This window comes from Rhinopithecus bieti, unplaced genomic scaffold (assembly GCF_001698545.2).
Source record: "Rhinopithecus bieti isolate Rb0 unplaced genomic scaffold, ASM169854v2 scaffold_50350, whole genome shotgun sequence".
NCBI lineage: Eukaryota > Metazoa > Chordata > Mammalia > Primates > Cercopithecidae > Rhinopithecus > Rhinopithecus bieti.
Window position 1 is genome coordinate 414,496 of NW_016820258.1, and position 27,869 is coordinate 442,364.

Genomic DNA, 27,869 nt, shown 5'->3' on the forward strand with positions numbered 1-27,869 from the left:
AACACCTCCTCCCCACCAAAAGAAAACAAAACACCAAAAAACAAAACACAACAATTAGTAGAAACTCTTGAACTATAAAATGTGATTCCTAAAGCCAAGAGCAGATTCAGTGAGTATTTATATTATTTTTATATTTCAATATAGAGACCTCAAGCTCACATACTTGGGTTTAAATGGGTCACCCTAGGGAACATGGGCAGGCCAGATATAGGTGAAACATAAAGGTTCCTGGGAGGAGGTCTTTTTCCTTCAAATATCTTGCCTACGCTCCAGGTTTGGCCAAAATGTCCTAAAGCAAGTCTTATTTTTTTTGGGGGTGTTAGGTTTTATTGCCAGATCAAATGCAAATGTTCCTAGGAGATATAATACTAATGGTTCATGTTTTCACAACTCTGGATAATTCTAAAAGTATTTTCACTTATATTTTCTTGGGTGGTAGGGTAATGTGACTGTAAAATGCATTATCTTATTTGATTCTTATAATAACCAACTGAAGTGGGTACTATTATATTTTCCATTTAACAGATGGGAAAACCAAGAGATTTTTCCCCAAACCACATGAATGGTTGAACGAAGTCCAAAATCATTCCATTCTAACAGATTCATGTGAATTGTTCATTACATATTTCCCAAGAGCAAGGTGGGTAGGACAGAAAAGGAGAATAAGGGGATGGCCCTTGCGGGCTAAGGACAGAAGAAGACAGCACCAAGGAGGAAAGGGTGGCCCGGGACTCTACAGACTACATCTCTGCCTCCACCACCATTAGGCTGAGGGCTTTAACTTTCTGGAAAGAGGCTTTGAGAAATGACTTGTGAGCCAAGTCTTCAGGTTAACTTGGATTGTAAGTGGTGGGGACTCAAATGGAAATAAGCTCAGGGAAAATTCATGTTTCAGTGCTAATCTGAAGGATCTGTTTCATTCATTGGTCAACACAAAAGAATACAGTTATGCAACTTGAATGCTCTCAATTTAAAAGAGATGTTTTCAAGTGCGTTTGTTCACATTGAAAATAGAATCTAATGAGTTTTTCCAGATGATGAATATGTATATGCATATATTTAGGCCAACATTCTTAGATGGATGAAGTTTCTCTATAAATACTTTAACAGAGGAAAATAGGAAGGAGGGGAGCAAAGCAGATAGAAGAAAAATTTACATGCAGGTGATAATAAAAGAGAAAAAATAACCCTTTTGCCTTGGAAATGGTAGGTCCTAAATCCTGGGAAAGAAAGACAAAAACAATGAGAAGATGGCAAATAATGATTAAATGAGGATAATGATAAAAATATTAATAGACAACAATAGTTACAATTTGAAAGTGACAATTGTGTGGCAGGTACATACATTATTGCATTTAGCTCTTACAGCAATCCAGTGAGGTGGTGTTTCCTTATTTTACACATAACAAAAGACTAAATATCTGACTCAAGATCATATAAATAGTAGACAAGAGCTAGGTTTCAACTCAGGTCTGTCTGACCCCACGGCCTTGATCTTTTAACTCTTTCCTTTAAACCACCTCACAGTGAGGATGATGGGAAAATAAAATACCAATCATCTTAAAGCTGGTTTTTAAAAAATCGAGCAGGGCATTGTGTGGTGAAAGACCACAGGATTAATGAGATACACAATCACTAAGGGCCAAGCAAAGAAGGGTCTGAGATTTGATATAGATATGCCTTTTGAAAGGGCCGGGCACAGTGGCTCACGCCTGCAATGCTAGCACTTTGGGAGGCTGAGACAGGCAGATTGCTTGAGCTCAGGAGTTTCAGGCCAGCCTGGGCAACATGGTGAAACCCTGTCTCTACTAAAATACAAAAAATTAGCAGGGCATGGTAGCGTGTGCCTGTAGTCCCAGCTACTCAGGAGGCTGAGGCAGGAGAATTGCTTGAACCTGGGAGGCAGAGGTTGCAGTTAGCTGAGATCACACCACTGCACTTCAGCCTGAAAGACAGAGAAAGACTCCATCTCAAAAAAAGAAAAAAAAAAAAAAGACTTGGATGACAAGTAGAGTCAAGACGAAAGTGACCAGAATGGGAGGAGGGTAAGGATAAGAGAGAGGAACAACACGGAGACACAGGGAAGTTCAAAATCATGGAGGGCTTCTATTAGAACAAGAGCAGGAGAAAGAAACGAGCAGCGTTAGGCTGAGAAGGAAAAGGAAGGAAGTCAGCAATCTCAACCAGCATCTTAAATAACTTTTGAGGTTTCAATAACGCCGAATGAAGGCTAAGGAACCTTAGCACTTATAAGACGGTGGAAGGAAAGAAAAAATAAATATAATCAAAGGAGGTGGAAAAAATACTAGTTAATCAAGGGAGTATATTGCTTGGGGATGATTTTGGTGCACAGAAACTCCAATGAGCATGAAATTGCAGTGGAGAACAGTTGTGGGAAAGTTGTCACACTCAGGAAAAATGAAATATCCTTCACTTAAGACTACAATAGTGCCATTGTATTCTGTTGTGGAAGAGAGATTGTGTATTAGCATTGCAGGAGTCTGAAGAATTTAAGTGATACAGTACAATGGTTTAAGCATTCATCAAGGACATCTTTTGGGAATTTCCCCTACAAAAGATAATAACAGTTTAGTTGGAAGCTAGCAGCGACATACTTATTCTTGGTAAATGTCTGAAAATTCTGAGCAGTGCTGTGATCCATGATCTTGTCTTGTCTCACTAGTTTTTCCCCCACCTTGGCATATACTGGCACCATACCTTGAAAGATCTATAGCTCCTAAGTGTCTCAGTCTAAGATATTGCTAGCATCCCTGGTTCACAAGTTCAGAGGCAGTGCGATTAACAGGTGAAGGATTGCAGCAAAGGCAGCTCTGGATCTTGAATGAGAATTTTTCACATCTGCCACTTTGGACATTTTTCAAACTCATTCCCTCGTGTATTCCAGGAAAGTGCTCACTTGAGCTGGGCTTGTCTGCTTCTGGCCTGCATACTAAGCTGTGTAATTGAGGGAACTCAAGCATAGGCCGTTTATGGTTGTATGAATAAGCAAAATACTCAATATGTGATCTGATTGTTTTCCAAAATTGCACAGTCCCTGGTTTCACTTGTCATTTTGGAACAGAAGTGGGAGGATGAGACTGTGACAGTGAATGCATTCAATGGGTATAATTAACCCATTTCATAAAAGCAGATTTTCTAAATTATGCTAGGAAGCTTGCACACTTTTTAACACTTTGTTTCCCAAGGCAGAAAAAAAATATCTTTAAAGGTGCTTATTTCCCCAGATATCAACCTAATTGGTGTAAAGCCCACTGCCTTATTGATAGAGTGGGACATTTTGACTGATTTCTATGGCATGATAGTTAGAAAAAAAAATGATTCCTCCCCTAATGCTGCCATTCTGCTTATCCATCCATAAAATGTTTCATACTCATCTCTCCTCAGTACGTCCTAAAAGAGGAAAAATATTATTTGTCAGTGTCCTGCAATATAAGGAGCAGCAGGAATCTTTAGAGTGCCTTGCCACCCACAGATGTAACATCAATGACCCAGTACAAGGTGATAAAAGCCACAGGGGCATGAAAACTAGCAAGGAGGGGAATGTGTGAAACAAATTATTTGTATCCAGTGGTGTCCTCAAAAGATCACCACCAACAAAAATCATACCTTAGGAACAACTGTGTCTCCATCCCCTTGTCTGACCTCAGGAATTTTTCAATATGCCACCAAAATCTGGAGGAAAGTTGGCTTACATGGACCCCACAGGCAGCCTGCACCTATGAATGCTTTGAGTTTCCACTTACTGTAGTTAGGTGATAACATTTAACATTCATTCTCTTCAAAAGTGTTGGTAGAATGACATCTCTTCCTGAGTTGAGAAAATGCAAGTTCCAAGGCACACTGCTGGGACTTAAGATAAGCAGGCTGGTGGCACTGGCTTATACACTGCCAAGTTACATAGAGGCCAAGAGGGTGTGCACAACTCGAATAGCTGGGGACATTCTGGACAGCTCTGGAATAATTGGGTGATTGTGGTCTTCACTTTCAACTCAAATGTGTGATGTTAAGATTTCTCCCTTATCTGTAGGTTGTACTAACGATAAATCTACAAATGACAATTCTTGGCTCAACTGAACCCCATGGTTATAGAGAGTGTACTCATGAAAGTTCTAAAAAATAGTTAATAATTTTAGTTTTAAAACATGTGGCCACATTCCACAAAGGATTTCAGTCAAAGGAGAAGATACTGATGATATCAGCCAGTGAAGAAGTAATAAGTGATATGAACTGTTACTAATCCCATAGAATGTTTTTCCTGTTTCTTAAAATGAATTTGAACTATTCTAAGCATGCTGAAAAGTACAGAAAATAATATAAATTCCACGGAGTCCACAATCCTGTGTCGTCAAATATTAACAATTTTGCCATATCTGCTTCGGGTATTTTTACTTTTTCATGAATTCATTACAGACATAGCTGAAGACTCTTCAAATCTTATTTTCTGCCAACTTTTCTTCCATGTTTTAGGTCCCATAGACAATGCTGAAAACTTGTTGCTTCCCTAGTTACATAATTTCCTTCAGCCTTTCCTCTGATCATACTAAGCTATAGTTACCGATGTGCAGACAAAACTGACTGCACAAATTGAGCTGAGCCCCTTATTCATCAGGACCCAGAATTTTCTTATTAAATGAAAATAATCTCTTCTTGCCTACCTTGCAAAGTTATACAGGAGTAAAATTAAATACAGTATGGAGATCCTCTTGGAAACTATGTCATCAAATGCAAACTATAAGATTATTTAGGAGACAAATCTTCCTTTCTGAAAATTAAGGTTCTAATAAATCTGATTGGCCTTTGACTTCTCAAACCTTAATGTTTACCCAACACAAAGAAATGATGTTTAATCCAGGCACTATCACAACTAATTACAAGTTTGGAGACCACAGATCAAGGATTTCAAATATTCTGTCTCACCATTGCTGTAAATAACACATGTCAGTCCAGATGTCTTAATAGTTGATTTCAAGAACGTAACACAAGATGAAACAGGCAGTCAGTGACTGTACAAATATATGTTACCACTAGTAGCAAAAAACATAGGAAGTCAGAAAGTGAGTAAAAATGTCCTGCTGCTGTCCATAGGGAGAGAAAAAGAGAAATAATTAGAAAATAAAACTTGAGAGCTAGTTTTCAAAATCTCAACCTGATACCCCTAGCTGCCTCACATGCATGTCTACGTATTCCGTGGTCACACAAGGTGACACTGGAATTTTAGCAATGTTGGGAACAGCTGTTTTGTCTGGGACCATTACCCCCATGAGGGACAAGTGGCAATAAACACGATTAGCCATGTCTCCATTTTATAGGTCTTATGTGTCTATATTTTTAAATCTGAGAAAGTGTCATCTTACTTTTTTTTAAGAAATGAAATTCCTATTCCCATTGACTCAAATTGTTAGGTTCATTTTCTCTGAAGATATTACATTGCACAGACTTTAGTCATTTAATAGTCAGAAGAGATTGTGGTTCTCTTGCTGAAAGGAAAACTGAGAAACATGACAAAGCCCTGATCAGTTCAAAGCTTCTAGAAGGGATGTTAAGAATTTGAATTGGATTCCTATTGATACATGATGAGCTTCAAAATGCATGTAGTCACATTCAAGGTGTTTTGAGGGTATTTTAACAAGTAATCAAATGTTTCATTGACACAGTTTTTGTCATCTGCTTTATTCAGCAGTCCAAAAACGTGTTTCGGGACACCAAATTGTTTTAGAGGTGGATCTTGCTATATACTGGAAATAATAATTTTGCACTTTCAGTTTTCAGTGCATAGCAAATGAAGTTGGAGACGGAAGATACTCAAGTTGAGAATAGTGATGGATAACGGGGCACAAGTGCTGGAAGCACTTAGTCCTATGGTGTTTTGAAGGCATGTATTTTCATTGCCACAACTGTTCAACTGGCTTAACCTATAGCCTAGCAGAAAGGAAACATCAGATTTAGCTGTGGGGAAAAAGAAAAGACTTAGATGTGATGAAATTCTCCATCTCTAATGACCAATGTGATATCCAGTGGATTCAGTCAAGACTGAAATTAAATGGGCTACAATCAAACCTTTGTCAATTTTCTTGTTTTCTCTCAGCAAACAAGCCTATTCCCTGTCTACTCAAAGACTAAAGATAATGGGCTAAAAATAATATTACCTTCAGAATAATTTATTTGAATCAGTAGGAACAGTAATTTCGTCACATAAAAAAAAAAAAAACCACTGCAGACACTCTCTCTCTCTCTCTCTCTCTCTCTCTCTCTCTCTCTCTCTCTCTCTCTCTTACAAAAGGGAGATATAACTGGTTATTTCATGGCTACTTGTATCTCTCCAGCTGCCCTACCCGCCAACCCTTCTCTTCTATTCTTAGAAGGCCCCATGTGATGAAGCCATTCAGCTCCCAAATCTTTTCTGGCAGTATTCTTTCTTTTCTTAGCTCCTTTATTGTTTATTGTATTGAATACATCAAGCTTTTCCCCACCTGAAGCCCTTTGCAAGTCCTGATGTTTCTGTTTAGAAAGTTCTTGCTCTGGCCCTCACATGGCCAGCTCCTTCTCAAGGAATGTCTTCTGCTCAGAGACACCTCCCTGGACCACCTCAATGAGATGGTAATGAGAAGAACATTTCCTCCTTCCAAATCATTATCACATTACCCAGTTTGTTCCCCCCATAGCACTTCACTCTAAACTGAAATTATTTTGTCTATTTATTTAACTGTTTATTAACCATTGGTGTACTGCCTTACCACAGAGAGTAAGTTATGAAGAAAGGTAGAGACCTTATCTGTAGTTTGTTGTTGCTTTGTGTTTTTAACCACTATGTATTCAATGTTTGTAATAGTGATTAATACATGGTCGATAGCCATAAATATTTGTTTAGTAAATGAATTAAATTTTACACCCTAGATTTACTCTTTTAACTGTGCAAACTGATGTTTAATTGTAACTTTCAGGACTGTGCAATGATTCATGCTTTAAAGGTAGAAGAAGTTCTACATTGAAGTTAAAATTAAAATAGAAACATGAATGTACATGTTTTAAATCAGACTTGTTTTAGAAAAGAAGCATACATTTTATTGGAGTAAGCTCCTACAAAATTAATACTGCAGAGTTTTATTGGTATTGTACAACAGAAGGGCATTTTAGAGATCAATGAAGTAGGTATGGATTTTCACCTCAAAAGAGCATCAAGTTGACATTGAAAATGACTGCTGATGAAATAGCATTTATATTTAAATTTTAAGGTAAGCATAAATGCAACAAAATCCTCAAAATAATTTTGAAAATCATATGGATTTATAATAAACTTCAAACATTGAAAATTTCCACTCGCCTGACACCCTTCAAAGAGCTATAGTCATTCTTTGACTAGAGCTTTTCCAACGGAAACAGTAGATGGAGCTGCTGCCCCATGTTACACACTTTTTTGAATTTCTGCTTTCAACCTAAATTGCTATGCACACAAATGTGACAAATGGAGCCCACTGCTCAATTCTCATACTGCAATAATGAAACAATGCATAAAAACAATACCAGAAGGAAAAAAAATGAAAGAAAATAAAAAGTCTTGCCTGTAACAGAAAGAAATAATAACACATTTTAAAATTAATGTGGTTTTAATAAACGCTTTTCCAGCAATGATGAATGAGAAGTAATGTCAAATGGGTGGGATAATACCTACTTCCTTTAATGGTTCATTAGTTAAATTCTCCTACTTTCTCTCCTGCTTCGCCTCATTTCCAGCTGCTTTCCTCTCTTTTCTAAAGAAACTAGAAACCAGAATACTTTGAAATAAATGAAGGCATTCCAAGTCTTGAGACTTTCCAAGTCTCATTATCATAACATAAGTCTATTACTTTCCATTGTTTATGCTACTCAGATAACTGGAAGGCTTTTTAAAAAGACAAGCTTTTATTGGAGTGTGAGGAAGGACAGTTGAGACTTAGAGAACATCACAACTAATAAAATGCAACAGCTCAGATGGTAAAGGAACAAGCACCACAAGAAAGGAAGAGGCTGCAAATCTCAGGAGAAGAAGCATCACTGACTCTTTAGACCTGGTTGTTATTGTTACCTAATTGCGAATAACTTTTGGATCTCTTCATGAGTGGATTTATGTATCTAGAATAAGCGTGCCATACGCAAAGTGATCTTTTATTTCCGCAATTGATTGATAGACATTCAAATTTCTGTTAACTAGATTTTTGGAAAACTGTAAAGAGAGAAAAGAAGTGTTGGTCTAATTATTGATTGAAGACAATCTCTTCTATCTACAGTGTGAATGAGTGTTCAGAATAATAACAGTGGAACTAACTTACATTTAGATAGAGCTTTACATTTGGAAGAAAGTTCTTTCACATCCATGGCATTGGGCCCTTGTAGCCACTGTGGGAAAAAGCAGGTGGGGTAGGTGCTATTATTTCAAATTTACAGAAAAGAAAATGGAGACAAGGAAATATCAAGAAAATTGTTCCAGGACAGGCTAGTGAGGAAAAGCACTAAGTTCCTCACTGCCATCCTATGCTATCCTATACCATCTCACTGTCTGGAGTCAGCACAGTGCCATTCATTGCCATGGCAAAATCAAACACTGTTCTATGTATGATGTTTGAAGAAGACTAATCTTAGTTGAATTGTAAACTAGAAGCTTGTCTTTCACACCTGTAGTCTGGCAGAACAAAGGTTTAGGGATCAGTTTCTGTGTTTCAATTCTGTCTTCTCTGCTTGTGTCAGCTTGGGTAAGTTACTTGACATTTCCAAGTATCATTTACCTCATTATAAAATGAAGATAATTTCTACTTTTCAAGAGAGTTGTAAGGATTCCCTAAGACACTGGAAATACAGTACTTAATGCAGAGCTAGTGATGGTAATAAATTCTCCTTGTCTGCTTCATCCGTCTCTCCTCTGAACCTGTTTCCTCAGATGTTAGTGCTATTTCCTTCCCGCGGGAGATGCTTAGCCCTCTCATACTGAAAAACTGTTCTCAGTTGTAATCTTTATGTATTGAAATAAATCCAAGAGATCTCTATGTAATAGTTCCCCTCCAGTGAAGAATATTCATTTAGGACAAGATGGCAGAAGTTATTTGGGAGACTTTGGGAGCTTTTTCCTTTGCATAGGTAAGATCAGCACTGGTTTTTAACAAGAAATTGGACAAATACTTTACAAAAATACATGTGGCTAACTCTGTTAACCAGGTTAGTCACTGCTCAATGACAAGCACTCTGAATAAGAACAGTTTCATTATATGCATATCACATGTGTATACATTTCAAATAAGTCTTTCCTAAAGACACAAAAATTTGCTATTGAATATGGGGAGCTAAACTGGAGTGATATATATGACTTTCCATGAAACACTGATTCACAAAGATAATTTAATAATGTTAGTTTAATAAAACTACTGTTAGTAAATTTCCCATTATTAGAAATCTTTTTTCCGTAGGAGATAAAATATCTCATGGGACAAAACGTTGTCCTCTTACACACACACACACACACACACACACACACACACTTAGCCAGTTGTAGGAAATTTTTTTAGTAAACAAGTTGTCCTTTTGGTGCAAACGTTTCATAAGAAAGTGAGAATATACAAATTTGGCTTCAGAACAAATAATCAAGTAGAAGGACTCGTTAAAACACTTTAATTATTTGAATTGCTTCAGGCCATCAGAGACTTAGATTCCTTTCAATTCAATTTCCTTTCAATTCAAGATTTTTAAAGTCTTCACTGACACTCCCCTAAATAACAACACTATGTTTGATTTCAGAAACATCTTAAACCCCCAAAGGGAAGAACATTTTCTTATAAAGTATGCTGTTATTAAAAAAATAAAAAAATTCATGCCTCCTGGTAATTCTTATTCCTTTGTTCTTTGCCATCACACTGACTAGAATAAAGTCTCCCTCCAACTTTCCCAAAGACTAATTGCTCAAACATAATGTTTAAATTACATAAAATATTCACTTATTTGAGGGATATTACATAGTATTTAATTACTGTTTGATAAGGAGACAAAATTAAAATTTTTAAAAAATACGTTTCACATTGTCATAAGATATTCTAACACATGCTTCAGGATCCTCACATACTAGCCACTGCGGTGAGGCATACACTAACTCCAATAACAATTAGAAAAATTGTAGGTCCTACCAACCCATCTCTTGTTCTCTTCTTGCCTTCCTTCTTGCTATGAAGTAGGGTACATGTCACAAAGGGTCCAATGTTGGAAAAGACAAATAAATGAAAAACAACAATGTTTTGATCTAAAAATGTCCACAGTTAAGGGGGAACATCTCTTAAGCTATTTGTAAATTGTAATAAAATATAAATAGCTCCCTGGGACATCCTAAGAGATAACAAGTGCTCTGCTGATACTTTTAAAACAGTGAATACTGGCCAGGCGTGGTGGCTCACACCTGTAATCCCAGCACTTTGGGAGGCTGAGGCGGGCGGATCATGAGGTCAAGACATCAAGACCATCCTGGCCAACATGGTAAAACCCTGTCTCCACTAAAAATACAAAAATTAGCTGGGTGTGGTGGTGGGCACCTGTAGTCCCAGCTGCTCGGGAGGCTGAGGCTAGAGAATTGCTTGCATCTGGGAGGCAGAGGGTGCAGTGAGCCAAGATCATGCCACCAAAGTAAATACTTTATCTTCTGCATAGATTTTTCCAACAAATTGGGTATTTTGTTATATTTAAAAAGTTAATAAACCACTTTTTTCAAATACTATGTTCCCAGGATTTAATGAACACTGTGTGTCAGACCTATAGCTGAGTTTAAGTTCTAAATCTATACTTGAAATAAAATAAGCTCCTCTCTCCTCCAAACACTCTGGCAATAAACTAAAGTCTGTGGAATTGAATATTATAAATCCTATCATACAGTCACATGGTTTTTAATCTTCTGAACTCTTCAGTAAATTCATTTGATCTGTAGTTGAGAACTCATTCCAGAATTTGGTGTAATCCTCTTCTCTCCTAGACATTTGGCAAGCTTGTCATAAAGGTCTTCAACATTCAAATTCTTCCTTTGAGACAACAATTATCCTGACTTAAAAGCAGCACCATAGGTTTAGAAAACTACACAAAGATCTAATCTTGCCTGTTAGCATTCACTAGCTTTTCTTCTTTAAAGCACGAAACAATTATTTTAAAGATCTTACAATGTGTTCTCTGTTTTGTCTAAAAATTTGAAATAAAAATCGACAAAACTGATTCCTTTCAAGACTAGATGCTAGTACACTGATATGGCTTGGCTCTGTGTCCCCAACCAAATCTCATGTTAAATTGTAATCTCCAATGTTGGGGGAGGAACCTGGCAGGAGGTGATTGGGTCATGAGGGTGGTTTCTAATGGTTTAGCACCATCCCCCTAGTGCTGTCTTGTGAGTGAATTCTCAGGAGATTAGGTTGTTTAAAGTGCACTTCCCCCTTCACACTCGCTCTCTCCTGCTGCCATGTGAAGATGTGCTTGCTTCCCCTTCTCCCTTCTGCCATGACTGGGAGTTTCCTGAGACCTCCCCAGCCATGCCTCCTGTACAGCCTGTGGAACTGTGAGTCAAATAAGCCTCTTTTCTTTATAAATTATCCAGTCTCGGGTAGTTCTTCATAGCAGTGTGAGAATAGACTAATGCAGATATCCGGCTCATACTTCCTCACCCCCTCATCCCCCAATCTGCCTTTATATAATAAATATCAATTAGCCCCAATGCACTGTTAATAGGACAATCCACTAGAATGGCTACAGTGAAATGAAATCAATGACAGGACAGTAATCATGTTCGTTTTTGGCAGGTGAGCACATCCTAAGAGATTCCTAAGGTACTGGGTTGAGGCCCTCTAGTGGTGGTGCAGGGTGTTTTTTGGTCTTCAGAAGGTCATTTACCTGGTCTTAATTTTTTTTGTCTACAAAACATATTCATTTGTTACTCAGTCATTAAATAAACAATAATCACATGCTATAGGCCAGAGACTGTTCTAAGCAATGGTGGGAAAATAGAGGTTCAAAAAAGTCATGGTGCAGTGGTCAGACAGATGAGGAAAGTAAGAGTCCAAAGCAATGTGCTATACCTGTAGGAGGTGTAACATACAGGACCATGGGAGGAAACCTCAAACGCTGAGAGCACTGGCAAAGGCTCTACAGGAGAAATGTTTGAGCTGAGTCATGAAGATACAGAGAAGCATATACAGGCCTATTGGAGAACATTTGCAAGTCATAGCATTTTTGAAACAGTAAGGGAAGATATTGCGGGAAGTCAGGGACCCCGAAGGGAGGGACCAGCTGAATCTGCGGCAGAAGAATATAAATTGTGAAGATTTCATGGACATTTATTAGTTCCCCAAATTAATACTTTTATAATTTCTTACACCTGTCTTTACTGTAATCTCTGAACATAAATTGTGAAGATTTCATGGACACATCACTTTCCCAGTGAATACCCCTGTGATTTCCTATGCTTGTCTTTACTTTAATCTCTTAATCCCGTCATCTTTGTAAGTTGAGGAGGATGAATGTCGCCTCAGGACCCTGTGATTGTGTCAACTGCACAAATTGTTTGTAAAGCATGTGTGTTTGAATATGAAATCTGGGCATCTTTAAAAAAGAACCGGATAACAAACAGCAATGTTCAGGGAACAAGAGAGGTAACTTTGAACTGACCGTCAGTGAGCCAGATGGAAACAGAGCTATATTCCTCGTCTTTCATAAGCAAATAGGAGAAATATCACTGAATTCTTTTTCTCAGCAAGGAACATCCCTGAGAAAGAGAATGTGCCCTGAAAGTAGGCCTATAGACGGCCCCTTTTTAAGGCGTCCTGTCTTTTATGGCTGAAGCCAATGGGATGAAATAAGCCCCGGTCTCCTATAGCGCTCCCAGGCTTACTAGGATGGGAAAATTCCCACCTAATAAATTTTGGTTAGACAGGTTGTCTGCTGTCAAACTCTGTTTCCTGATAAGATGTTACCAATGACAATGTGTGCCTGAAACTTCATTAGCAATTTTAATTTCTCCTCATCTGGTGGTCCTGTGTTCTCGCCCTGCCTCCATTTGCTTTGTGATATTTTATTACCTTGTGAAGTATGTGATCTCTGTGACCCACACCCTATTCCTGCACTCCCTTCCCTTTTGAAAATCGCTAATAAAAACTTGCTGGTTTTATAGGTAGGGGAACATCATGGATCCTGCCAACATGTAATGTCTCCNCCCTTTTAAGGCGTCCTGTCTTTTATGGCTGAAGCCAATGGGATGAAATAAGCCCCGGTCTCCTATAGCGCTCCCAGGCTTACTAGGATGGGAAAATTCCCACCTAATAAATTTTGGTTAGACAGGTTGTCTGCTGTCAAACTCTGTTTCCTGATAAGATGTTACCAATGACAATGTGTGCCTGAAACTTCATTAGCAATTTTAATTTCTCCTCATCTGGTGGTCCTGTGATCTCGCCCTGCCTCCATTTGCTTTGTGATATTTTATTACCTTGTGAAGTATGTGATCTCTGTGACCCACACCCTATTCCTGCACTCCCTTCCCTTTTGAAAATCGCTAATAAAACTTGCTGGTTTTATAGGTAGGGGAACATCATGGATCCTGCCAACATGTAATGTCTCCCCGGACAGCCAGCTTTAAATTTTCTCTCTTGTGCTCTTTCCCTTTATTTCTCAACCCAGCCGAGACACTTAGGAAATAGAAAAGAACCCATGTTAAACATCGGGAGCGGGATCTCCCGATAGGAAGATTACTGATTACAAAAGAAGGAAGGGCATAGAGGAGGATAGGCCAAGGCAGGTAAAAGGCAAACCATGAAGGGCCCAGAATGGCATGTAGAGGATGTGGAATCCATCTGTCTTGAAGAAAAGAGAAGCGATTGAGGAATTTAAAATCAAATAGTTTTAAGCTGTTAGAGAATTCTAAGCCATCCAAGCCCACCTGGATGCTGTCATGATTTAGAGGTTTTACTCCACGTGGAGAAGGTAGAGGCAATGAGACCAGCTCTCAGATGACTTCAAATATATAGGTTCAAATTGACAAAGGTCTAAACTAAGGCAGTGACAGTGAAGACAGAGAGGATTTGTGGGCTGCAGTGATGTAGAAATGATATGATTTAGAGACTGTTTAGATGAGGAGGCTGAAGAAGAAAAAAAATCTAGGATTATTTTTAGAGATTAGTTTTGGACATTATACTTTTGTGGTAACCAGGAGACTTCCACGTGGAGATACTAAAAAATAATGGGATGTACCAGCCTGGAACTCAGGAACAGTGTCTGAGTTGAAATAAAAAAACTGGTATTCATTAATCCATCCAGCATATAGGGGGCAGAAGAAAAGCTGTTAATGGAGACTAAAAGATGGCCCCAGGCATAGGAGAAAAAACCCAGTGTCGCTAAACCAAGAGAATAGGGAGTTTCAAGGAGAGAGCAGTCAATGCTATACATTCCTGTGTAGCAGTAAGGTAAGATGAAGTCTGAAAAGTGCTCAGGGAATCTGCGATACAGAGATTGTTGGGACCACAGAGAGTGCAGTGTCAGTGGAGCAGCTTGGACACAAACCAGACTCTCATAGGCTGCAGAGTTACCAGAACTACAAGAAATTAAATACTTTTTTTTTTTTTTCTAGAAGCTCGGGGTAAAGGATCCAGATAAACTAACTGGTTAGATGATCTTTATAGCACTTTTTACCAAACCATGAAATTATACTAACAAAATAGTTTCATATCAAGAAAAGTGGATATGCTTCCCCAGATGTCTGATTTTCTAACAGCCTGGATGTTAAGAAATCGAGAAGATGGAGTTCAGGTAGGTTCAGAACAGGATTCATCTGTCTGGACACTTGGCTTGGGATATTCAAGCAGACACTACTGTTATTGCCATCTGTGTAATAAACAAGTGGGTGAGGTGTGTGGATGATTACCAGCCTCCCTCATCTCTTGGTTTGTGGTGATGATGGCGTTAGGAATATAGAGACTATGAACTACTCATCCAAATGCTGAAACCAGTCATTCTAAACAGTAGAAAGAAGGAAATCATTATCTACAGGGGAGTAAAATAATCCTTAGGCAAACACACAGAAATAAAGAGTGACTTTTTAAAGGGACAGTCATCATATTGTTTACTTACAGGTGGTCCTGGGGGTCCTGGTTTTCCTGGAGGTCCTGTTTTCCCTCGTCTTCCCTTGAAACCAAAGAAGAACAGATGATAAATACTGTGACTCCATTACATTTTAATATCAAACAATATTAAATGGGAATATTGAAGACATTAAAAATGAACAGAAAGTTAAGAAACAATTTAAATTCCTCATGACTTTTAAACATCAATTAATTTTAAAAGTTGTGGGCCAATTTTTAAGAACCATAATGAGAAGTATAGTACCTGAAATGAATAAATCTTAACTGTTATCAGCAGTCCTTTAAATGCTATCTACCTTGGTTCTTTAGCAAAGTAATATAAAATATATGAAAGATGGTCTAAGACGGGTATTTTATCTGATGATTCTGTGGTTTTGGATGCAATAACAAGTACATCTGTCATCTTAAGTTGGTGTTCTCCAAGAGGGGCCTGAACGGTAATTTTGTATGAGTTATTTGAAGGTGAGATTGGGTGTTAAACATGCATATTCCTGGACTTCATCCTAGACTTCATGGTTTAGAATCTCCGGGGTGGGAGCCACGAATCTGCGTTTTTATGCTCACTAAAATTTGAAAAGCACTGCCCTAAGCCCTATTGTAATTATATATACTGTATGAAGCACATTAGCTCTTTTCTTCCCTTAAGGTGGTTAAGTTGTTTTTATAAGTGAACTAAAATGTATAATTCTTGCATGTTAATCTTCTTTATTACAACCGAATATTAACTCTCTCAAGTTCACAACTAGCTAAATTCCAATCGCAAGATGTTGTGCTAACATCTCTTGTACCTGTGAATCTAATAACATTTAAAAAGCATTTCATTAGATATTATAAAATTATTTTCTTAAACATTTTTTATTTTTAAAATTTTTAACAGAGGGAAGTAAGCTTAGGTATTGAAAGCATACATTGTGAATTAGAAGCATTTTATGAGCATATGTTTTCTAAATATGGTCACTCTATTTCATTGTTACTAACAATTCTATTTGATTATCATATTGGTAAACTGTCAGTACATATTAAGGCTTATTGATACTTATAAAGTAAAATATTAGGTTGATTTTCCATGCTTTTTTGGGGAGAATTATAAATGTAGGCACAGAAAGGCCCATTTTATTCACCAATTTTCTTGCTCTGAAAATGTCAGGCAAAGTTGCCTGATTCCTCTGATTTTCATCTAGTCTTGGAGTGGGATAGGAGGTCTAAATGCCAGTTGAAACAGGAGAGTAAGTTTTCAGAGATCAACAAGCAAATACAATGCTGTGACTGGATGAGAAACGTGTCCATTGTTTCTGAAGGGAAATTAAAGTGATAACATCAAAGACTTCATATGAAAACAGCATCCTTGTCTATAAATAGCCCTAGTTAACATCTACAGAACAGATTTAAAATTTTTTTTAAATTAAAAACATAGGCTGGGCACGGTGGCTCATGTCTGTAATCCCAGCACTTTGGGAGGCTGAGGCAGGCAGATCACCTGAAGTCAGGAGTTTGAGACCAGCCTGGCCAACATGGAGAAACCTTGGTTCTACTAAAAATACAAAAAAAATTAGCTAGTCATGGTGGTGTGTGCCTGTAATCCCAGCTACTTGGGAGGCTGAGGTAGGAGAATTGCTTAAACTTGGGAGGCGGAGGTTGCAGTGAGCCGAGATCACGCCACTGCACTCCAGCCTGGGAGACAGAGACTGTCTCAAAAAAAAAAAAAAAAATTAAAAACATAAATATAATTATTAATAGTAGTGTTTTTCTCTTATCTTTCATTTTACAGATCTAAACCATGCAGTTCTTTTGGAGGATTATAAGATTGAAATGAACATATAATTTAATATTCTATATACTTAAAACAAGTTATACACATGTATGCCATGTTCTAGTCTTACAGTTCACATTTTCTGAAAATCAATATATTTGGTATTTTAGTAAATATAAGTAAATTAGCCTCTGAGGACTAATCAATGATAAAAAGTTTACTTAGAAGGTGGAAGCACTGTAATTTATTAATTCACAAGAATACAAAGAAACTAAATAAATGGTATCTAAGTAAGTGATTGGCTCTTTCTTTAAGCATACATTCGGTTGAGGTAAGTTAAAACCATAGGATCAACTTTAGTTTACATTCCCCATTCTTCAAAGGAGACATGTGTATTGATTTGAGCAGGAAGCAGGGAAAATGAGGCTATTGATTAACTTTTATCACAGAGTTAATGTTGAAACAAACCAAATGTCAGATATTGTAACATAACATTGGCACGTGTTAAGACGAGGAGTAAAAAGCCTCCAAGATTCAGGATATGGTGAGGGCAAGCATCCAGATTCCTGCATATCACTGCTGACTTCAGCCAGCCTTGCCATTGTCAGAGTGTCAGAGTGTCAGTGTGTATGCTGGAAGAGGGCAGAGAGAAGGCTGATTTTGCTGAGTGGACATGCAGGTAAAATATTTTTGAGGGTTGTTAAGTAATTGGAACATATTGTGTGCACACAACTTTAGCCAGCACATATTTTCACATTAAACCTGGTTTCTAGGCTTGAACTTTCCGAAATCAGATTTGAACAATTTTTAAAGATGTGCTATACAAAGCAATGCAGTTACCTTTTTGTTAGGCTTACCACCAAATACATACAGGTTGATTATCATCTGTCCAAAAGTGGCTGGAACCAGAAGTGTTTTGGAATTTTTTTTATTTTGGAATATTTGCATATACATAATGAGATATCTTGGGGATGGGCCCCAAGTCTAAACATAAAATTCGTTTATGTTTCATATATACCTTATCTATATAGTCTGAAGGTAATTTTATGCACTATTTTAAATAATTTTTTGCATAAAACAAAAATTGTGACTGTGTTTTGACTGCAACCTGTCATGCGGGGTCAGGTGTAGAATTTTTCACTTGTGGTGTCATGTTGTTGCTCAAAAGTTTTGGATTTTGGAGCATTTCAGATTTCGAATTTTCAGATTAGGGATGCTCAATCTGTACTAGAAACAAGATTTACCTTGGGAGAAACTCTTGACACTAAAGTCTCAAGTATAAGTGACTTGTGGAGGACAGAGGAGAGGGGTGGACAGATGAGAAATGTGGGTGCAAGCTTTAGAGCATAACAGAGTTATGGGTCCTGGCGGGGCACGATTTCTTTTTTTCTCAATTTTTTTTTTAGAGACAGGGTCTCACTGTGTTGCCCAGGCTGTCTTGAACTCCTGGACTGGAGTGATTCTCCAGCTTTGGCCTCCTCCCAAAGTGTTAGGATTACAGGTGTGAGAAATGGCACCTTTCTTAGGGGCCACAATTTCTATCAACATAATAGTCCATGCCTACTCCCAGACATCACTGTTCTTCTTTCCGAGGAGCCCTAGGAATTAACTCCCTTGTCTTGTTTCCCTTCTTCAAGGCCCCAAGCTGCACCGAATACAGCCGCACAGTCTCCTGTTCCTCTGAAGGATCATCTGTCTTCCACTTAAAAGCATTAGGGAAAGGCAAAGCCTACCTAAGAGCTAACAACACTCTTTGGTCTTGGCCACAGAAGCAAGATACTGAAGGGAACGTCATTGTCTGAAAAGTGTTGCGATAAGATGCACACATTGTGCCACCACTGTGGCTCTAAGGCCTGCCACCTTCAAAAGTCACCCTGTGGCAAATGTGGCTACCCTGCTAAGCACAAGAGGAAGTATAACTGAAGTGCCGAGGCTTAAAGATGAAATACTACCAGGACTGGTCGAGCGAGGCACCTGAACATTGTATACCGCAGATTCAGGCATGGATTCTGAGAAGGAAAAACGTCTAAACTCAAGGGGGCAGCTGTTGTAGCATCCAGTTTATCTTAAGAATTTCAATGATTAGTCACACAATAAATGTTCTGTTTTTTAAAAAAGGAGCTAACAGTAGATTTTTGGTAGGGTGGATTTTACTACTTAAGCTAGTACATTTTGGGGGAATATTTTATGAATAATTATGCCAAGAAAACAGGCATAAACCACAACTCCCTTCCTAGGACTAAAATCAGATTCCACCACTTTTCAGAGGAAAGTCTAATCTGTGAATCTTTGTTCATAGGAAAGAAAGACATAAAGTGTCTCCAATTCTTCCTGTGGTGCAAGAAATCAATGATGAACCATTATGTATACAAGGTATCCTAATTAGTGGACAGAATACCTCACATGAAGCATTCTTTGTGTGGATGAGGATACCTGGGGCCAGGGCCTGCGGAGGTTGATAGCAGGCCCAGGAAGAAGGCTCCCGATGCCAATGGGAGGAATGTTTGCATGTTTGCTTTCACTTCTATCTCTGGCTGTTTTGGTCCATTCATTACAGGGTTCTGTCTAGACCCAAAAGTGAGACAAAAGGTGGGGACTTGGGTGTGGGTGGAGGGAAAATCCTGGAGATAAGTCAGATATCTGCTGAGCTGGAAGAGGTCTTCCTGGTTAGGGTGGCTATTCTCAGGTGGCCATTTGTTCAGAAGCAACTCTGATAAATTAGTGTTTGGGTGAACTTTCAGATGGATAGAGATCTAGTGTTTTAGCGTTATTATAACTGGGCTAATCCAGCATTTTCTTGAAAACTGTGGTATAAATTGCAAAACACAGATTTACTCTATCAAGTTGCCCTGGAAACCTGAAAGTGCTCAATATGTCAGTTTTCTGTTTGGCAACTGTGTGGAGATTATTAGACAACACTTTAGATATCTGCCTAATGATCTAAACCTAGGACTGCTCAAACGTGACCATGCATGAGTGTCACCTGGAGGGCTGTTTAAAATAGATTGCTGTGCCTCACTCGCAGAATTTTTTTTTTTTTTTTTTGAGACAGGATCCATGCTGGTCTCAAACAATCCTCCTCAGTATCAAGAGGTGGAAGTAACCCAAATATCCATCAGTGGATGAATGGATAAACAAAATGAGGTACATACATATAATGGAATATTTTCAGCCTTAAAAAGGAAGATAATCCTGGCCCATCCAACAACATGGATGAACCTCAAGGACATTATACCAAGTGAAACAAATCAGTCATAGGAAACCTCAGGAGGATCATTTGAGCCCAGGAATTCAAGACCAGCATGGATCCTGTCTCAATAAAAAAGAGCTTAAAAAAGTTCTTTTTTAAACTTGATGCTTCCAGGATGACTTGCAGTGTGAGAGAACATTTATCTTAAATTACACTTTTGATTTATAAACACCTGGCCCTCTTAGGAGCACTAAGAAGGGAAGAATGCAAATAATGGACTATTGGTACTTATTTGACAGATGGTTTTTGTTGTTGATGAGGATGATGATGATGAAGATGAAGTTAGAGTAGTAATTGGACTTAAAGGATGGTATGCAGACCCCAAACCCACTAATGAAACATGTATTTAAGTACTCTCTCTAAACTGTCAGGTCATGATAACACAGCTAGCCCCTCTCCTGAGTAGCTGGGATTACAGGAGTGTGCTACCTGCTTGGCTATTCAGAGTTCTGGATTCAGTAGGTTTGGGGTGAGAGCTGAGAATCTGCATTTCTACCAAGTTTGCAGTAATGCTGATGCTGCTGGTCTGGGGACCATGTTATGAGAACCACTACTCTAAAACTAAAGCTCTTATTTCATATTTAAAGTCAGGCAATCTTGTAGAGCACCTTATATCTTGTAAGTCTATATCTTATAGCTCAGAATAAAAGAATTCAATTTGTTTTGTGATTATGTGGAACTTTGAGAATAAAATGCTCATTGTCAAGTTCAAGAGCACCTAGACTGGAAAATCTCTGTGCCCCATTTTTTCTCTTATAGAATCTTTTTGTGCTAAGATTTCATTGATGTAAAATGGTACTTATACTTTGCAACAACTTTGTTAAAGGAATAAAAAGATCACTTGTAAAATTCCTACTGCATACACCCAGTAGGATGGCTACTAACAACAAATCTGAAAGCAAGCATTGGTGAGGACGTGGGGAAATTGGAACACTTGTGCAAGGTTGATGGGATTGTAAAATTGTAATCCTAGCACTTTGGGAGGCTGAGGAGGGTGGATTGCTTGAGGCCAGAAGTTTGAGACCAGCCTGGGCACCATGGCAAAACCCCATTTCTAAAAAAAAAAAAATACAAAAATTAGCTGGGCATGGTGTCATATGCCATATGCCTGTAGTCCCAACTACTGAGGAGGCTGAGGTGGGAGGATCACTACGACCCAGGAGGCGGAGGGTGCAGTGAGCCGAGATGGCACCACTGCACTCATGCCTTGGTGACAGAGTGAGACCCTGTCTCAAAAAAAAAAAAAAAAAAAAAAATAGAGTTACCATATGATCTAGCAATCTCATTTCTGGTTATATACTCTGAGAATTGGAAACAGTTTTAAGAAGAGATATTTGCATACCCATGTTCATAGCAGTATTATTCTCAATAGACAAGAGGTGGAACTAACCCAAATGTCAACCAATAGATGAATGGATAAATAAAATGTTGTACAAACATATAATGGAATATTTTTAGCCTAAAAAGGGAAGAAAATCCTGTCACATGCAACAACATGGAGGAAACTTGAGGACATTATACTAAGTGAAATAAGCCAGTCACAGAAAACCAAATACTCTATGATTCCAATTATATGAAGTATCTAAAGAAGCCAAATTCATAGGACAGAAAATAGAATGGGGATTACCAGTGATTGAAGAAAAGGAAGAGGAAAAAAAAAAGGAGTTGTTTAAGGTTTATAGAGTTTCAGTTTTGCACAATGAAAATGTTCTGGAGATCCATTTCACAACAATGTGAATATACTCGACACTAGTGAACTGTATACTTAAAAGTGGTAAGGATGGTAAATTTTATGTTATATATTTTTTACCACAACTTAAAACAACTATTTTTACCAAAATGTCCAGTACATGGTAGTTCTAATAAGTATTAGTTCCTTTCCTCACTGCCTTTCCACTACCCTCTCTCCAATTCTCCATTTTTTATATAAAAATGTTGGATAATGTCTCTAAGAAAACCTCTAAAATATGTCGTGTGCATCTTTTAGAAAAGTGTAATCACCTTTTAATGGTGGATATGAGTTTGTTTAAAAATCTAAAATAACAATCAAGATATCCATTAGAGGTAGAAATTTAAAAAAATGTGGCTTATTCATAAAATGGAAAAGTATATATTTGACAGCAATGAAAATGAATGAAATTGAACTACATGCAACAACATAAATGTTTCTTACATGGCCGGCGCGGTGGCTCAAGCCTGTAATCCCAGCACTTTGGGAGGCCGAGACGGGCGGATCACGAGGTCAGGAGATCGGACCATCCTGGCTAACACGGTGAAGCCCCGTCTCTACTAAATATACAAAAGACTAGCCAGGCGAGGTGGCGGGTGCCTGTAGTCCCAGCTACTCGGGAGGCTGAGGCAGGGGAATGGGGTAAACCCGGGAGGCGGAGTTTGCAGTGAGCTGAGATCTGGCCACTGCACTCCAGCCTGGGTGACAGAGTGAGACTCCGCCTCAAAAAAAAAAAAAAAAAATGTTTCTTATAAACATAATGTTGATCAAATCACACAAAGAACGTTAGGCAAAACTAATCTATCCTATTAGAAGTCATAATGGGTTACCCACGTGGGAGTGGAAAGTGAAAGAAAGCATGAGAGGAGTTTCTTAGGGTTATGATGTTGAACTACGTGGTGGTTGCTTGAACTACGTGGTGGTTGCATAAGTATGTTCATTTTACGAAAAAGCATCAAGCTGTACCCTTATGGCATACACATTTTTCTGAATGTACATTAAATTTCAATGTAACTTTAAAAAATGAAACCAGGAGATTCCCACAATGGAATGATTTTATTTGCATGATCTAAAACCTTGATTCCACTGCATTTTCTGTGCACAAGGACACAGAGGGTCACTATTAATAGCAAGAAAAAAAGAGACAAGGCTATTTAAATAATTGACATCTACAAATTTTCAACAGTAAAAATAACCTAATGCTTCCAGGATGACTTGCATTGCGAGAAAACATGTATCTTAAATTAGACACTTGATTTATAAACATTTGAACCTCTTAGGAGCATGAAGAAGGGAAGAATGCAAATAATGGACTATTGGTATTCATTTGACAGATGGTTTTTGTTGTTGATGAGGATGATGATGAAGATGAGGTTACAGTATTAATTGGACTTCAAGGATGGCACACAGGCCCCAAACCCACAAAATGAAACATATGTCTAAGTACTCTCTCTAAACTGTCAGGTCACGGTAATTCAGCTGACTCCTCTCAAACATTCCCGTTTCCATAAGTGTATTTTGCACACTCTTAGGCATCAGCTCGGCCTGAACAAGGTTTCAAGGAAATGTCAAGAAAGAGGAGACAGGGCCTTGACTGGCACACACAACTGTGAATGAGGTGTTAATTACACAGGAAAACATTACAGACTATCTGGAAAGTTAGTTTTCTTTTTTTACTTTGTGAACGGAAATAAGATTTATGTCTGATGTAAAGAATTACATTTTGAACTCAAGGATATGTGTAAAAATGAGAATGGAATACTTACAAAAGGAGTGCATAATATTTTAAGTACATTTTATTTTTACTAGATTTTAAAAATGTATCTATGACAGTAACAACACTAGTCATAGAGGTCTCATTACTTCAGGGATCGGACAAGTGACTCTCGTAAGGACATGAGAAGAAAATGCAATTCAGCATGAACAAATGACTTGAAATAGGTTCAGAGCTAAGGAAAGATGCACATCATTGAGGTTGGGATCTTAACATTTTAAAATTATTTAATTTCACTATTTGCTCATCTCTCTGCCCCTTTCCTTTTTATTCCCCCTTGGATGGACTCTATCTGTAACTAATGTGGCTTTTCAAAACAAGTTAGAGGTTGTGACATCATTATCTAAACCTCTTGAGCTACAATTCAGTAAATGATAATCTGAATAAATGATTTGTTAAAACATCAAAACAGGATTAACATTTCCTTGATGTGGGTATCCTGATCATTCACAATTTAGGTTATTTTGCTGTTATAATTTTTGAGCTTCTCTTCTTCTCACTACCAAGTCAGATTCTGTAAATGTCCCATTTACTTGTTGCTTTTCCCTTTGGAATGTGAATCTTCCTAGTTCTTTTCTGCTTGCCTGATTTCTGCTTGCCCTCACGTCTCTCTACCCTGATTCTGAGGCCAACCCAACCCTTCCATTTAGATTTGTTGGAATGCCTAACTGCCTTGCCAAACCACCGACTCTCTAAGGCCCGAATTCTGACTCTGTTTTCTAGGTCTGTCATTGCCAATATTTGCCAAGCCACTTGATGCGTCTCAGTATCATGGGTGGGGCAGTGGTAGGGTATGACTAAACAATTTCCTGAATATACTGTGATGTATTTTAACATCTTTGTGCCACATGAAGCTGGTGGAAGTTGGAAGTTCATTGTGAAAACGTTCTTTCCTCCATATTTGGATGTTCACAAGCAGCTCACTCCCAGACTGGATAAGGGGAATTTGGCCTTTATATACACTGCCTTCCTGTCTGAGAATTATGCCGCCAGGCTTCCACATCTCTAAAACATTCCACTTTCACAATACCTCATGAATTAAGACTTTTCTCCTTCACTTTTATTATGGGAACTGTTATATTTGTAAGTTTAGAGTCGACAAAATTGACATGCAGAGGGACAAATAATGCATATAAAATGATAAGTCTTATTTAATAGAAATGTTAAAATAAAAACAATGTAGTGAAGTTCATCTACAAATTTCAGACAGGTCAGAGGCTAGGCCAGTGAAACAGGAACAAGCTCAGCATTACCAGTGAGCAATGGAACAAATAATCATTAGTAATATTTTATATCTTGATTTCAATTAAGGTAAAGTGATAGGACATAGTTTTGGTATTTCTAGTTACATAATCTAAAAGACATACTCAAGGGGTGGAATTTTAGAGCTATATTTTCAATGTCCAGGATTGAATTGACTAGTACAAAATAAGTTCACAGAACTACAATCAATAACTGTCTGACAAATGAAGAGAATTCTAGAGGATCAGTGAGATGGAACTATAAAGATCACCCAATTTTGAAATGAAAAAATTTTCCTTATGCAATTCTCAACTAATTGAAGTGAATTTAATGGATTAAATTGCATTTTGATACTTAAGTGGTGATTTCAGGAAAAGCCCTATCAAAAGATGTGAGTAAATTTTATCTGGCAGAAATTTACTGTCTGTTTTACCTGCTGTGTTGGGGAAAACAGATTAAGATGATTAAGACCTAGATTTGCCTTCATGGTAGAAGAGAAGGGACAATTATTCACAACAGGTATTTAGACAGACTTGTTCATTTGGTTATAGATGATCTCAGCACTTCCAGTTTCCCTTTGGAGTGGAGGGATCACGGGGATAGGAGGAAAATGTGGGTAGAAAAAGTCATCTACACAACTTCAGCAACAACCTGGGAAATTATACCCCCTGAAAAGTCCTCAAACAGGGATAGCTTTCCCTGGATGCACCTGCAGTAACCTGTCTTAGACGTGTGTGTGCTCTTTGGTTCTCTTCTCTTCTGATACTTATCCTCAACCTTTAGATCAAGTGTATTCGGAAGGCATTTCCCAGCTCACCACTTCTTTTTCATGCATGATAGATTTAAATGTTGGGAAAATGTATTGATGACCTTTAAAAACTGAACACTTAGGACATACTATTGTACAAAACTGAGAGTATTTTTCTTTATTTGAATACTACTTTTCGCTTCCTTAAACTTAACATCCAATGTCATTTGAAGCTGTAACTGGGTAAAAGTAATTCAAAGTCCGTCCTTTACAATCTACCTTCTCTCAGCTCCCATCAGATTCAACATTTCCCAAAACAAGGTTAAGGTTTCCTGGGAAAGCTGGTGATCCAGTTGGTCCTGCCAACAGCAATTGTTGGTCAGTTGCCAGATTCTCTTTATGTTCTTTGACTTTTTCTCTGTTCACCTCTAGGGAAGTATCCTATAGGCAGAAACCCTAAATACATCTTGTTCCCCCGATTCTTGCTACATCTAGTACACACGCATTTACATTTACAAAACTCACATAACCAGTTCAGCTTTCTCAACTAATAAATTTTCCATTACGACTTTTAAACTCTTTATTTGTTCACCTGCTGGCTTTTCATTGTGTTTGTATAGGATATTTTCCCCGCTTTCAGTGGGCATGTGCCCAGAATTGTTCATAAATTAATTCAAGAAGCATTTATGAAGTCCCTATTGTGGGTTAGATGCTTTACTATGCTCTGGAAATACCTTGAATTCTGTCTCCATAGAGCTTATATACCAGTGGGGACAATAATAGTAACAGATGCCAAATATCATTCAAAGAAACTTACACATATTGTTCATTTAATCCTCAAAATATATTTGAGGTATTCCCATTTTAAGGAAGAGGCAAATTAGTGACAACATAACTTGCCCAATGTTATGGGACTAGTAAATAGCAGAGTTAAGACTTGAATCCAGGCAACTTGGCTGTATCATCTGTGACCATTACCACTATGCTATACTTACTGCATCTCTAAGAACTAAACAAATAAAGATATGAATTTTGGATAGTCATAGGAAATATAGAAAAATAAAGCAGGTTAAGGGAACACAGAGTTATACAGGAAGGTGTGCTCTTTTAGATAGAAAAATCAGAGAAGGCCTCAGCAGAAACTTGAACCAAGTGAGTCCACGGATCATGCAAGGTCTGAGAAAGAGCATCCAGTAGAGGGAACAGCAAGAACAAATTCTTCAAGGAAAAGCAAGAAACACAGGTTGCTAGAGAAGAGCAAGCGTGTGGTTGGGTGGCAGGCAGGCCACATTAGGCTGGGCCTTGTAGATTATGGTGAGCGCTCTGAGTTTCATTACTGTGATTGTGATGGGAAGCCATTAGGAGTTTTGTCTTAAAAAGGTCATATTATATAGGTTGGTATAAGCACCTGCTTAGGTAGAGAATAGCCCAGAAGGTAAAACTGGCACCAAATTCATCATTTAATACAGAAGCTCAATAGAACTAATTTTAGGTTATTTGTTTTAGATTGCTTATAACACTTTCTTACATGTGTGTAGAGTTGATTATATGTACAGTCATCTCTTGGTATCTGTGAGAGATTTGTTCCAGATCCCCACTGTCCAATACCAAAATTCATAGCCATTCAAGTCTCTTATATAAAATGGTATAGAATCTGCATACACCCTCTCATATACATTAAATCACCATTAGGTTACTTACAATACCTATAATGAAAATGCCATGTAAATAGTTGTTATATTGTAATGTTTGGGGAATGATGACCAAAAACAGTCTGTACATGTTCAGTAAGATGTAACCATATTTTCTTTTCAAATATTTTCAATCCATACTTGGTTGAATACTTGGTTGAATCTGCAGATGTGAAACTCACAGATACAAACAGCTGACCATAAAACATTTCCATTTCCAAATGCAAATCTTTTTTTTTTTTTTTTTTGAGATAGAGTCTTGCTCTGTCACCCAGGCTGAAGTGCAGTGGTGTGATCATTGCACACTGCAGCCTCAACCTCCTAGGCTTAAGTATCCTCCTGCCTCAGTCTCCCAAGTAGCTGGGACTACAGGTACGTGCCACCATACCTAGCAAATTTTTAATTTTTTTGTAGAGATGGGTGTCTCTAGGTTGCCCAGGCTACAAAATATTTTTAACCTTACATTAACATTTTATGTTACTGAATATAATATCTATTATTCTCTGATACTTACCCAGCCCATTGTTTTTCACTGGGAAAAAAAGACA

The 27,869-nt window shown here is 37.9% G+C and overlaps 1 protein-coding gene across 1 annotated transcript in view; it reads right to left on the bottom strand.

Annotated features, from left to right (window-relative positions):
* The window catches only part of COL19A1 (collagen type XIX alpha 1 chain), a 342,793-nt gene that overhangs the window by 99,234 nt on the left and 215,690 nt on the right, over window positions 1-27,869 (bottom strand). The window contains 1 exon segment of the mRNA XM_017859765.1: window positions 15,127-15,180. Coding sequence (XP_017715254.1) covers window positions 15,127-15,180 — 54 coding nt within the window.